We start from the raw sequence: 14,202 nt of genomic DNA, 5'->3' as shown, positions 1-14,202 counted from the left end.
ATGCATGCTCAACAATCCAGGTAAGAAAATCAATCAGTTCATCTGGACACAATGTGGCCATTGAAACCCTAGTTGCATATGAAACCAATCGTTGGTTTCGGTTGCTATGCAACTGTGCTGTTTATAAAGTTGGGGGATACCTGCAATCAGTTGAGACTGACAAGGTCATTTAGATGAGTGATGAAACGTTTCTCCCACAAAACGTTGTGTCCAGATGGACTGAGTCACCTTTTTGTGATTGATAAGTGAAACATCAACATGTTGCAGAACCCTTAGGGGGATTTGCATCATGTTGATGGGTTACTGTTAACATCTATAATGAGACTGAAGGTGCATATCTGTTAAATGGACCTATTTTCCCATGTAGCCTTTGTCGTAGCTTCATCAATACATTGACAATGTGGTTTTCCCAACACCTACTATGTGACGTCAATGCATCCATCAATCAATATGTAGTATTACTAATCTAAAATCAATGAGTCCCTAGTGTGGCACAGCACAACAACACCAGAGGCTTCATATTTTAACATTAAAGGAAACAAATCTGGCCACTTTGGAAATTACCCAACACAACGTCTGTGCAGTTGTCACATCAGCATCACAACTCCCATCACATGATGCCTTTTCAGCAGTGTCAACTCTTGTAATAACTAGTTGTGCCTGTAAGGACCTGTGCCGATTAATCCAGTGCCGAGAGAAAATGAGAGCTAGCATATCAGACAGACTCCCAGAGGCAGTGTTTCCCGCCCCCGGGATACAAAGTGAGATCTTAAATAATCACAGGAAGCAAACCGCCGGGGAGAAAGGAAGAGCAATATAGCGAGTGGAAAGTTAGACAGGGAGTAGAGGAGTGCTTTGATCCTAAAAAATCACAAACGGCATATTTCAGCTACATTCAATCTCACACAACAGTTAATATTAGTGTAGTACAGCTGCTTCATGCCTTTAGGACCTTTATACATGCAAACAAATCCGTACAGCAGGGGTGGTGTGTAATGTAGGCTAAAGAAGGCTAAGCCTCCCCTAACTGCTGGATATTGTGCACCCTACATGGCCGTCTGGATGGATGCCTATTTCTCCTCCTTTTGATGATATTGAATAACAATCATGTGCACTTATGAATTCACTCTTGGAGTGCTAGTGCATGCTTTGTTACACTGTGACTGTGAAAGAAGTCTGAGTTTTTATTGGCTAATGGTACATGAGGGCCCTCTGAAAGTGCATATTTACAACAGCAGTTATTTTCAACATCAATATTATTATTTTGCAGGTTATTGGCTGATGTACCTCAAGCGACAGGCATGAGCGCAAGTCAATGAATACTGGGATGGCATCCAGTGCTTTACCTGTGCCCCTGTCCACAGGGTTAGTGGTTGTGTCAGGAAGGGCATCCGACGTAAAATTTTGCCAAATCCTTATGCGGACTGAGTAGACCATAGATTGACCAGTCGAGGCTCACTGCCAGATCTGTCAAGGCCCAGGTTAACAAAAACCGCCGTTGGTGCTGTGCCTTCACAGGCTACCAATAGAAAATATAAAATCCTCTGTGGCGACCACCGAGGAACAGGGAACAAGCTGAAAAAAGAAGATTGGCTGATGTACCTATCAAATCAATGAAATATGTAAATGCTGACTGTAAAAGTCAGTCAGAATGCCAAAACGAAAAACTGTAAACAACCCTGAGTGGTCTAAAGAATATACATCCATTACGAAAAGTGCCAGGGATGAATTTCCCGCAGGCTTTGCTGAGCTAACATTGATGTGAGCAGCAAAGAAAGGGAGCTATTGAGCGGCATGATACAGGTTGTTAAAACAAGTATGATAGTTGGTCAAATATTAGCCCTCACCATCCTCAGCCTTACCTGCCACCTGCCGTACATTCATCCATCCATCCATCATCCAAACCGCTTATCCTGTTGTCAGGGTCGCGGGGATGCTGGAGCCTATCTCACCAGTCATTGGGTGGCAGGCGGGGAGACACCCTGGACAGGCCACCAGGCCATCGCAGGGCCCACACACACACACACACACACACACACACACACCTAGGGACAATTTAGTATGGCTGATTCACCTGACCTACATGTCTTTGGACTGTGGGAGGAAACCGGAGCACCCGGAAGAAACCCACACAGACACAGGTAGAACACAGAGAGAGTATTTCACAGCTCCTTTACCTTTACTGTATGTTTTTTTTAACAGTTTTCCTATTTTTTCCCCATGTCTCTCATCTATATGCTGAACTGTAATATTTTTTCAGATGCTCTTGGCCTATTTGATCTGGACAGCGTAGTATTTTCCCATTTCAAAGGATGAGTGAAATGCTCTCTAAGAAGACTTCTGGAAAATCTGGCAAAATGGAACACAGCAAACTCAATGCATGATATGCCGTCTCTCAAGCTAACGGTTGAGGGCACAAGGCCAAACCCCTTGGGAACTGAATTCCATTATTCCACATGGCCTTTCAACATGCTCAGAAAGACAAGGTGGTGACAGGTCTGTGAATGACAGGTGCCACCATCTGAACACATTTCTAACCCCCTCTCTCTCTGTGTGTATGTGTTTGTGTTTTTGTGCGTGTGTGCGTCTGTATGTATGTGTTTGTGTGTGCACATGTGAATATGTGTGTGTTTGGTGCATGCCCATCTCCCACCGCCCCGGCAGCCGTCATTGCCCTGTTCTGCCGACAGTATGACATCATCAAGGACAACGACTCCAGCAACAGCAAGGAGAAGGCCAAACCATCCTCGGAGAGGAGCACTCCGGAGCACCACAGCGGAGGCCTGCTGCGGAGCAAGGTGAGAATGCAGGCTGACATCTGATCACAGTCCAATCAGTCAGATCACAATCCCAAAAAGGTTTTTCTCTCATAGAAAATGTGAAACTGACTGTGAATGAATCAAATTTTGGCATTGCACCTGCAACGGTGTATATACTGCACATGCTTACCTAACCTCTCCCTCGGAAAATATGGTTTAATCGACTTGACTACAATGACGCCACCATAACCTCGGTTGCTTTGGATGCATATGCAGTAAACACAGTTGAATGAAGTGGAGTTCGTGTACACAATCTCTGTTAGGAAGTTTGGTGATGGTGTGCATGCTTACATGGAATACAAAACACCAAACGACTTTTTGATATTGCCTTGTTGACTGGGGGCAACTTCTGATGTGCCATTATAAAAAGAATAGGGAAGGGTGATGGTGCAGCAGTTGAGGCCCTTATCTTTGGACCCCCAAGTGTCCCTGTAGCATCAAAACAGGCCTGAAAACTCCATCCTGTCCCCCAACGCATCACAGTAAATGAAAGAAAAGTGGAATTCCCACTTTCCTTTTATCTGAAAAAAAAGAAAGAAAAACAGCAGATAAACTTTCCAGCTTTGATAAAAATTCAAACATGGGGATTTGAAAAGCAATGTGGGAATCAAGCCTTTGTCATTTAAGTAAACCAAAATGCAGAGAAGAAAATACTGTATTTCAAATTTAGTTCAACTAAGAAATATGCACACAAAAGCAAAAAAAAAAAAAATCACAAGAAATACCTCTTTTTTTTGTGTGGATTCTTTCCCTCCCTTTTTCTTCCCAATTGTACTTGGCCAATTACCCCACACTTCCAAGCCATCCCAGCTGCTGCTCCACCCCCTCTGCCGATCCAGGGAGGGCTGCAGACTACCACATGCTTCCTCTGATACTTGTGGAGTCGCCAGCCGCTTCTTTTCATCTGACAGTGAGTAGTTTCGCCAGGGGGACGCAGCGCATGGGAGGATCACGTTATTCCCCCCAGTTCCCCTCCCCCCCCTGAACAGGCACCCCAACCGGCTAGAGGAGGCGCTAGTGTAGCAACCAGGATACATACCCACATCCGGCTTCCCACCCGCAGACACAGCCAATTGTGTCTGTAGGGACACCCGACCAAGCCGGAGGTAACATGGGGATTCGAACCGGCGATCCCCGTATTGGTAGGCAATGGAATAGACCGCTACACTACCCAGACGCCATCATATTTTAATATTGATTGAGTTTGAAAATAGTCTAATTCAATTGAAACAACATATGCATCTATACCTACATCATAATAAATATTCATTAAAATGTCCATTATCCAAATCGCTTATCCTGCTCTCAGGGTCACGGGGCTGCTAGAGCCTATCTCAGCAGTCATTGGGCGGCAGGTGGGGACAGACACCATGGACAGGCCGCCAGGCCATCACAGCCCCCCCCCCCCACACACACACACGCACAGGCTCCAGCATCCCCGTGACCCTGAGAGCAGGATAAGCGGTTTGGATAATGGATGGATGGTTAATGGAAGGATGTAGGTGCTCATGACTGCAGCAAGGCCCCAGCTATGAACAAGTATGGGCCCTTGAATGCATGAGAAATGTCTAATAAGATGGATGGATAACAAGGTACAGGTTTAATCACCTAGGGACGAGTACTGAGGCTTCAACCAATCGATAGCAGAAGTCATTAGCATTCTGGGTGTTGACCTCTTTGTAGGAATTAACTTGGCTGTATATATTGAGTTCCCACGTTTTAATAGGCTGAGGGACAGTCACTCCAGTATTTGCTATCATGCTGGCCATTTTCCTTTTCCTCATTAGGACCCCATCCATCCATCCATTATCCAAACCACTTATCCTGCTCTCAGTGTCGCGGGGATGCTGGAGCCTATCCCAGCAGTCATTGGGTGGCAGGCGGGAAGACACCCATCACAGGGCCCACACACACACACATACACACACACACACATATACACACACACATCCACACCTAGGGACAGTTTAGTATGGCCGATTCACCTGACCTACATGTCTTTGGACTGTGGGAGGAAATTGGAGCACCCGTAGGAAACCCACGTAGACACAGGGAGAACATGCAAACTCCACACCGAGGACGGCCCAGGATGACCCCCGAGGTTGGACTACCCCGTGGCTCGAACCCAGGACCTTCTTACTATGAGGCGACCGTGCTAACCACTGCACCACCGTGCCACCTATCATTAGGAATCATTGTTTCCTTTATTCATCACTTAATGGTCTGTTGTAGAACCAGTCGAAGTCCTGATGAGTCTGATGGGCTTTGTTCGCTGGTCCACGGAGAGTTATTTTGAACGACATCTTTGGCTCTTGTTTCAGTAAACAAAAGCTTTAGTCCACTCGTCAAAGGGCCCGAAAGATTGCCGAGGGCCAATAATTGGCCTGCTATTTTGATCGGGCCATCTGTCATTCCTACATGTGGTCTCTCTATCAAACATGCCGAATCACTGCAGTGCATATACCCAGCTCATTCTCATACAGTGTTTAAAACAGATGTCAAAAGTTCATCACTGTTGTAGGATGACTATTGTAATCTGACATAGCAACACTAAACGAAGCAAACTTTAAGTCGTGATTTATTGGCAGCGCATGCCATGCCATTAACGAAATTAACAACTTCCTATCCATCACTCCTGAACCCCTATTTCAGTTATTCCTGTCTAGGCAGTTATAAACCCCAAGACAGGCCATTGTGCAACCTGCTCTTTGAGCAGTGTAAGAGGCTACTAAAGCTAATGAAGCCTTCACAACCTCTTTAAAAGACTCTATGTGCAAGCATCGAGATAAGGAGTGATTGAAATATTTTTTGGACACCTGAAAAATGACACAGGATTAATCATGTGATGTATTTCGATTCTAACTGTACGCAACAGAAACAACATCATTCTTTAGACACAGTGGATGAATGATTAAAGCAGACCAAATAATTTATCTGAACGTGCTCAGCAGCCAAGCACCTACCTCACGCCTATCCATCCTGGAAGAGGGGTCCCTCCTCTGATGCTCTTTCTGAGTCTTTCTGTTTCTCCCATTTCTTTCCTGATTGGGTTGTTCTGTGGAGCTTTTCCTTATCCAGATCAAGAGTCTACGGATAAGAGATGCCACACATTGCCATTTATATTCTATGCCTCGGAGACCCGTGGCAACACCTCGGGTGTTGGGAGAATGTAATGTTATTCTAAAGCCCCCTGGGCTGGAACTGTGATTTAGGGCTATATAAATAAATTCAACCTGGCATTGAATACTCTAGTATATTTGATGCAGTATCCCAGTGGTGTACACAAATCATTTCTTCACTGCCTAATCTTTATTTTTATTTTTTTTAAAACCACTTTATTTTTGTCATTGTACGGTTACAATGAAATGTGTTCTCTGCATTTAACCCATCATACTGTATAGGAGCATATTGTATAGGAACTGCAGCACCCAGGGACCAACTCCAGTTCTTCTTTCCACTGCCTTGCTCAGGGGCACAGACAGGAGTATTAACCCGAACATGCATGTCTTTTTGATTACAGTACATTACTTTCATTTAGCCGGCGCTTTTATCCAAAGCGACTTAAAATAAGTGCATCATTTAACGTAGGAAATCAGGAGAACTACTAGTCATCAGGGGTCATAAGTGCATCTTCTCTCTATCAAGCATCTAAGAGCAAAACCAGTGCTAAAGTAAAACTGCAAGAAAGAGATTTTTTTTTAAATGGGTGAATACAATAAGTGCTGAGAGCAAGTAACAGGGTAGTAGTTCTTGACGAGGTGAGTTTTCAACCTGTGCCGAAAGATGGGCAGCGACTCCGCTGTCCTGACATCAGTGGGGAGCTAAATCACCACTGTGGGGCCAGGACAGAAAAGAGCCGTGACCGGGTCGATCGGCAGCAGGGGCCTCTGAGCGACGGGGCAACCAGGCGTCCCGAGGCAGCAGAGCGAAGTGGTCGGGCGGGGGGTATAGGGCTTGACCACGGCTTGGGGATAGGAAGGAGCTGTTCCTTTCACTGCCCTGTAGGCTAGCACCAGAGTCTTAAACTGGATGCGAGCAGCTACTGGAAGCCAGTGTAGGGACATGAGAAGGGGAGTTGTGTGGGAGAACCTAGGGCGGTTGAACACCAGACGAGCTGCAGCTTTCTGAACACGCACCAGAGCTCTGATGGCCGACGCTGGAGCGCCGGCAAGGAGGGAGTTGCCGTCGTCCAGCCAGGAGATGACCAGAGCCTGGATGAGCACCTGTGCCGTCTTATCGGTGAGGAATGGGCGAATCCTCCTGATGTTATAGATGGGAAATCTGCCGGAGCGAGCAACCGATGCAACGTTTGCAGCAAACGACAGTTGGTCGTCCAGGATCACACCCAGGATCCTCGCAGTCCGAGCTGGCGTCACCACGGTGTTGTCAATGGTGAACATGCAAACTCCACACAGAAAGGACTTGGGACGGCCTGGGGTTCGAACCCAGGACCTTCTTGCTGTGAGGCAGCAGTGCTAACCACTGGGCCACTGTGCCACCCAGCAAGCACAGCCACAACTCTATAGCATCTGAAATAACCCACTAATCCCTCTTGTTAACCTACACGTTACAGAAGATGAACGTAATTTAAACAAAGATTAAACACTTTCCAATACCTCCCACACACAAAATTATTAAAGGATAGATTGCTTTTTTTTATCCCCCCCCCTTTTCTCCCCAATTGTACTTGACCAATTAGCCCACTCTTCCAAGCTGACCCAGTCTCTGCTCCCCCCCTCTGCCGGTCATGCCTCCTCCGATACATGTGGAGTCGCCAGCCACTTCTTTTCACCTGACAGTGAGAAGTTTCGCCAGGGGGACGTAGCACGTGGGAGGATCACACTACTCCCCCCAGTTCCCCCGAACAGGTGCCCTGACCGACCAGAGGAGGCGCTAGTGCAGCGACCAGGACACATACCCACATCCGGCTTCCCACCTACGGACACGGCCAATTGTGTCTGTAGGGATGCCTGACCAAGCCAGAGGTAACATGGGGATTCGCACCAGCGATCCCTATGTTGGTAATCAGCAGAATAGACCGCTACAATACCAGCTACATGGACACCCCCTCATATCATGGTTTCTGACCGTGATCTTTCATGGTGATTTTTCTTTGCCGTTCAGAGAAAGTGTTCGGATTGAGAGATCCCCCCAAAACAAGAAGGGACACTCACGGCAGAAAGAGAACAAAGTTGAGCTGTTGCAGGAGACTGAAAGCAGTCAAACATTTTGGATCAATATTTATGTCCATATACATAAAACGACTTCTTTATGATCTGAATTTGCAGGCTAGAATGAAATAAAGAGTTATTCATTAATAGGGCTCACGCAAATACTGTAGGTGGCTAACACAAAGTGGATGACACAGTCCACAGCTGCAGAGCAGTGCATTAGATCTCATTACCCTTTGACCTTTAACAATATGTTGTAATATAGGGGTTGTTGTAATATAGCTGATTAACTTCAAAACTGGAGTGTTGAATTAAGGGCACATTATGTTACCTTTGCAGTCGAAATTATGGTCTCCCTGCTTTTGAAGGTGTCCTTCAGTCATGTCCTTTGTCTTAAAGCAATGACTGAGAAAGAAAGTGAAAGTTATAATTCTGATTAAGCTCCTTTTCTTTTTGGTCATTTGGACAAATAGTCATGATGTAGAAAACTCAATTAGAGATGGAGTCATACATTTCAGGACTATTGGGATTGAAGTACTGTAACTACATTGCTGCTGGTTGCTCAGGGTGATGAAAGTAATAAAAATGAGGGATGTAAAATCTTTGGTCTTACCGTACGGGATGAAATTAGGTTTTAGCTGAGATCAAATGGCGATACAGCTTATAAGTAGTTTGAGATGGCTCAATCTTCATTAGTGAGGTGTTCAAATGGGTCGCCGCTGACATAATATCCCAACTGGCTGAGATCCACCACCTCATTATCTCAGACCTCGTCAGTCCGCTCCAACCAAATGACGGCAGTGCCGTGGAAATAAGAGCGGGAGGCAAAGTCATGTTAACTTTTTGGTTATCTCCCCTTTCTTTTGCAGTTTCATCCATCTGTGGCATCTATCAACATCATTGAAGTTTGAGGGCAGGGATGCGGATGTTGGAACTTTACCCCCCACCTCCCCCAATCGCTTCATTTTCAAACATTTTCTATATAGTGAAGAAGAGAAAATCCACGATGAAGACAACGGTCTCAACAGCTGCCATGAGGCTCAGTCATAATGCTGGTTGACCAAGCTAACCTAGCAAAAGACACGTGCATGCATTTCAACAAAAAGGTACACATCCACCCCCCTCCAACCCCCCAAACACACACACACACACACACACACACACACACACACACACACACACACACACACACACACACACACACACACACACACACACACACACACACACCTCACAGTAGCTCTGTACAATCTGCTCCTATGTGTAATATTAACTCATGATTTAGTCAACACTGAGGTTATTGGCCAGACACCTTGTATGTTACTGCAATAGAATACACACATCACCATCATCTCTGGGAGGTCTGTTTTCATATTTTCAATAGCCGGTGTATTTTTGATATAGGTGTGTACAACTAGAGGCCATATTCATAATACGATGCAGATAACGCCCCTAACTAGTTGACTTCCTTTTTCTCCATTCATTTACAGAGAGCTGATGTACAGTTAAAACCAAATAGTGTGTCCCTTTCTTTTAGGCAAATTTCAGGTAAACTAGGGCAAGAATTATCAACATAGAAGAAAAGTCAGATGCCCAAAATCAATTTAGCTAAGCCACAGCATCAAACATTCCTTACATATTCAAACTAAAGTCATTTGTGAATAAATATGTATCTTTCACAAGTAACACTGTTGATAAATCACGTCTGTACATATTGCTATGATAATTGATCATGTTTGTACATATATTTCATTCATTTGATAAAAAGAGTTGCATGCAGGCCATTTGCCTGTAGAATAGCATCCAGTCTGTGCTCCAATTACACAAAATCATGCAAAGATGACATTCTTGCAATATTGAAGCATTGATATTTAAATTATTATTTTGCCCTGCTTTTAAACAGACTTTTTCAGACAATGTTTTATTTTGTTCTTGTAAAGGTCTAAACTATTATCTATAATGCAAAATAAAAATACTTTTGAATGTCAATATGATGTCTTTCTGCTTCATGAGGTATTTTTTGGATGTTTTTTTGTTACATTTCCCTCCTAGATTATATGTTGTTCTTTGTACACTACGTGTTCTGTTTTTGTCTCGTCTGCATCTTGTTCACAGTGCAACAACCCGGCTTTTACCTGAGCTTGAACTATACATTGTCTCCTAATTGATTTTGCAATCAATTTTACGATTGCCTACGCATGCATAGAGGCATAGACTCAGATCTACAAGCAGAGCAATGTTTTTACTCTCGGGTTTGAAACAAGTGGGAAGAGCATTGACATGGCTAAGTCCAGCTGTACAACTCAAGTTACTGTTGTGATGCAGTATTTCAAGTGTAAAGGGCAAACATAAGAGTATAATAATAAGAGTTTTGAAGTTAAACTCGCTTTCCTGGTAAAATACCATCTTTTGTATTGGATTCATTTGAGACTAATAAATTAGTTTAAACTCTTGCATGCTTGTCTATGGTTTTGTCAAGCAGAGGACTGACTAGTTTTCAAACCAGGAGAGAGCTCATCCCGAATCTGAGTCGACCACCATCACTTGATGTACTGTACCGAGACTTTTTCCCAATCCACACTTGCAGACGTGTTGTGATAGACAACAATTTGCTGCAGTATTGCAGTTATCTTCCTCTCTTGCCTCATTGCTCCATCTCAGGTGTCTTGTTGCAACAACTACTGTGCTGACTGCTTCTGTGATGGAGAGAGGATGCCAATTTACAAACTCTCGACAGCAGAGACACTCAACTAGGTCAACTGTGCCATGGATAAGTTTACTATTAGGAGAACAGAGGCACAAAATGGATGTTCAGATTTTTTTTCAGTCAACAGAAGATGTGTCTCTCATGCTCTATCTATCTATCTATCTATCTATCTATCTATCTATCTATCTATCTATCTATCTATCTATCTATCTATCTATCTATCTATCTATCTATCTATCTATCATTCTGTTTTTTTTTACATTTAACTCCACCTCCAAGTCTGAGGCCATAGTTCTCTACAAGAAAATGGTGGATTGCTCCCTCCAGGTTGGGGATGAGTTGTTGCCTTGAGTGAAGGCGTTCAAGTATCTCGGGGTCTTGTTCACGAGTGAGGGTAGGATGGAGTGGGAGATTGACAGGCGGCTTGGTGCAGCATCAGCAGTAATGCAGATGTTGTACCGGACCATTGTGGTGAAGAAGGAGCTGAGCCAGAAGGCAAAGCTCTCAATTTACCAGTCAATCTTCGTTCCAACCCTCACCTATGGTCATGAGCTTTGGGTAGTGACCAAAGGGTGAGATCGCGGATACAAGCGGCTGAAATTAGTTTCCTCTGTGAGGTGTCTGGGCTCAGCCTTCGAGATAGGGTGAGTAGCTCAGACATCTAGAGGTCTGGGTATCTGATTAGGATGCCTCCTGGGTGCCTTCCTTTGGAGGTTTTCCAGGCACATCCAACTGGGAGGAGACCCCGGAGTAGACCCAGAACTCGCTGGAGGGACTATATGTCCAAACTGGCTTGGGAACGCCTTGGAATCCCCCAGGAGGAGCTGGAGGGCCTTGCTGGGGAGAGGGTCGTCTTGGAGTGCCCTACTTAGCTTGCTGCCACCACGACCCGACCCGGAGAAGTGGCTGATGATGAGATGAGATGAGATGAGATGAGATGAGATGAGATGAGATGAGATGAGATGAGACTCCACCTTGCATATCTACCATGAAGTCACTCAGTTCACTTCCATCTTCTCTGATGGGGTGATTGACCAGGAAAAGACTCACAAGTGGTAAAGGACATCAGGTAACAATAAGGCTTGGGCACTTTTTCAATTTGTGTTTTGTAAACTGAGAGGCAAATAATTGAGAAATAACGCGTTAAGATTTTCAAAAACATGGAAGGATGTGTTTACATAAGCGGATGATATATGATTTTTATTTGTGGGCCGCTTGACACTTGCAAGTCACTCTTTATGCATTTATAATGGTTGTCAAAGTTGAATAGCAGTAAGTGTTTGAAATTGCTCTTTATATTTGATCGAAGAGCTTGATGCCAATTTCCCATGTGATGCCATCAATCATAACTAAACCCTGCTGAAGTAATACAGCAGAATAATTATTTAGAAATTCTGAAGTGTGTTACAAAGCCATGTATGAAAAATCATGTTTGCAAATGCAAACTTTGTTTTTGTACCTTTTACCTAGTTTGAAACCCGTCTCCACAGATTAACTTAATTGTTGGCTTGTATTGTTATACACTATAAAAGATGGCTTTTTTGTCATATATTAGATTATATGTACAGCCTCATACTTTACATAAAGTTACAGTTGTCACTTTTTGTAGGCATTTACCTTGCAGAAGTTGTATTTTAATGATCAATTTATTACAATAGGAGTTTATTCATTTTGCTGCCTACATTGCCAAGATGGGAACAGCACAGCATCAGCTGTTAAACTGACAGGCTGGTGCAGTAAATAATAAACGTGTTGCATTTTAGCAAAAATATGTTTACAAAGAGTGCTTTAATAATCAATTCACAGCAAGGACCACACCATCAACAAGATGTGTTTAAATGGTTTATTAAAGAAAAATGATTGATGTGCGTAGTTCTTGTTGTTCTTCCACTGCAACAACGGACCCCCTCAGGGAGAGGAAGAGGCAGAGAAAGGGAAATGGGGGGGGGGGGTGCAGAATTTGAGAGTGGAAAGGGAGGAGATGGTTTGATGGGTATTTATAGGAATGCTGGAAGTGGTGCAGTTGAGGTGTGGTTCTGCCCCTGAAACTCACTAGTTAAGCTTCAGCAGATAAGCTTTTAGTTCATTTTGAGTTGAGCATACGATACGTTACGATATGATACGATATGATACGATACGATACAATGTGATACGATATGATATATGATATGATATGATACGATATGAGAGAATACGATATGATACTTTGTCAGTTTGTACCAAAATTCATTTTGCATCCTTAGGCAGTCCGGGGTCAAGAGATTAACGCACAAATTAAACATACAGTTGTATATTTGACACGTATCAGACGTACAAAACACATCAAACAGTCATGACAAACATACATATCACATTATATCCTCTGGATTCAGATCTCAATTAACAGCACACCGATTTTGGTTTAGCAAAAGGATAGACATGTATAAAAGAATTCTTCAGCCTGTTGCGTTTAAATTGAGGGACCTACAATGAGAACAATGATTCAGTCTGACTCGTCATTTTATCGATTCAACAGACTGAACTGGCTCTATGACTCTTGGAAACTATACATAATTACTATAATTTTAATAGAATTCTTCAAAATGTAACATGAAAGTAAAAATTGTGTAATTTTTAGGCACTAAAAACTTTGATTCAGTCAGACAATTGTCTCTGGTCCCTTACCCGTGAGGGTTAATTATGATAATAAATGAGATGTACAGTAGGCTCACCTCAATGAACCACTGGCTGGCTCATTACTGTAATGAACAGGGATTGGGTTTTGTTGATACCTGGCCTTCTTTCTGAGACCGCCCTTACCTGCTGAAAGTGGATGGCATCCATGCTACTGGGGACGGTACCGCTCTTTTGTCTAGCAATATAAATAGCTGTCTACGTTTAGTTTGACACTTGAGACTTGTCATTCAGCAGGTTGCAGGTAATTAGAGAGTCTGCTAGGTTTAAATCTAGTGTGGATGTGGGGTCAACTAGTTTAGTTAATATGTTTAGTCAGAGAATTTCTCATAGTGTAGTTTATCAGATTGACAGCTTGGTCTATAACGTTGAGACCATCAACCTTCACCGCTGAATAGCTCCCAAGCTCTCCTCCCCTAAATGTGTGAATCACAATAATCTAATAATCATTCCTACCACTGGTGATGGTGAAATGTACAACGAAGCATCTAGTGATCTACAGAACCAAACATCTAATGTTATCAAAAGTGTGATCACATATCGTCCAATGTGTAGGTCTTCATAATTGTCAACTAATAATACAAGGTGTCTAATTTTGATTAATATTTCATCTAGTGGTAGCTCTCAAGTTCTACCTATTACTGATCACTGCAATAAGACACTTTAATTTGGTTTTATAAATATCAGATCACTGCCTATCAAAGTCTTGCTAATAAATGATCTGGTTCTTGAACATAGTTTTGATATGATTGGGTTATATGAAACACGGCTGAAACCAAATGTTTTCTTTCCCTTTAATGAAGCTTCCCCACCCGACTATACTTATGCCTAT

At 43.4% G+C, this 14,202-nt stretch overlaps 1 protein-coding gene across 1 annotated transcript in view; it reads left to right on the top strand.

The window, feature by feature from the left end:
* The window catches only part of fndc4a (fibronectin type III domain containing 4a), a 56,195-nt gene extending 47,294 nt beyond the window's left edge, over window positions 1-8,901 (top strand). Inside the window, exons 5-6 of the mRNA XM_056294998.1 lie at window positions 2,665-2,798; window positions 8,860-8,901. Of these exons, the coding sequence (XP_056150973.1) occupies window positions 2,665-2,798; window positions 8,860-8,901 (176 nt within the window). The remainder of the gene's footprint in view (window positions 1-2,664; window positions 2,799-8,859) is intronic.
* Window positions 8,902-14,202: the final 5,301 nt, after the last annotated feature.

Source organism: Lampris incognitus, chromosome 15, assembly GCF_029633865.1.
Source record: "Lampris incognitus isolate fLamInc1 chromosome 15, fLamInc1.hap2, whole genome shotgun sequence".
Classification (NCBI taxonomy): Eukaryota; Metazoa; Chordata; class Actinopteri; order Lampriformes; family Lampridae; genus Lampris; species Lampris incognitus.
This window is presented reverse-complemented; position numbering and strand designations above follow the sequence as displayed.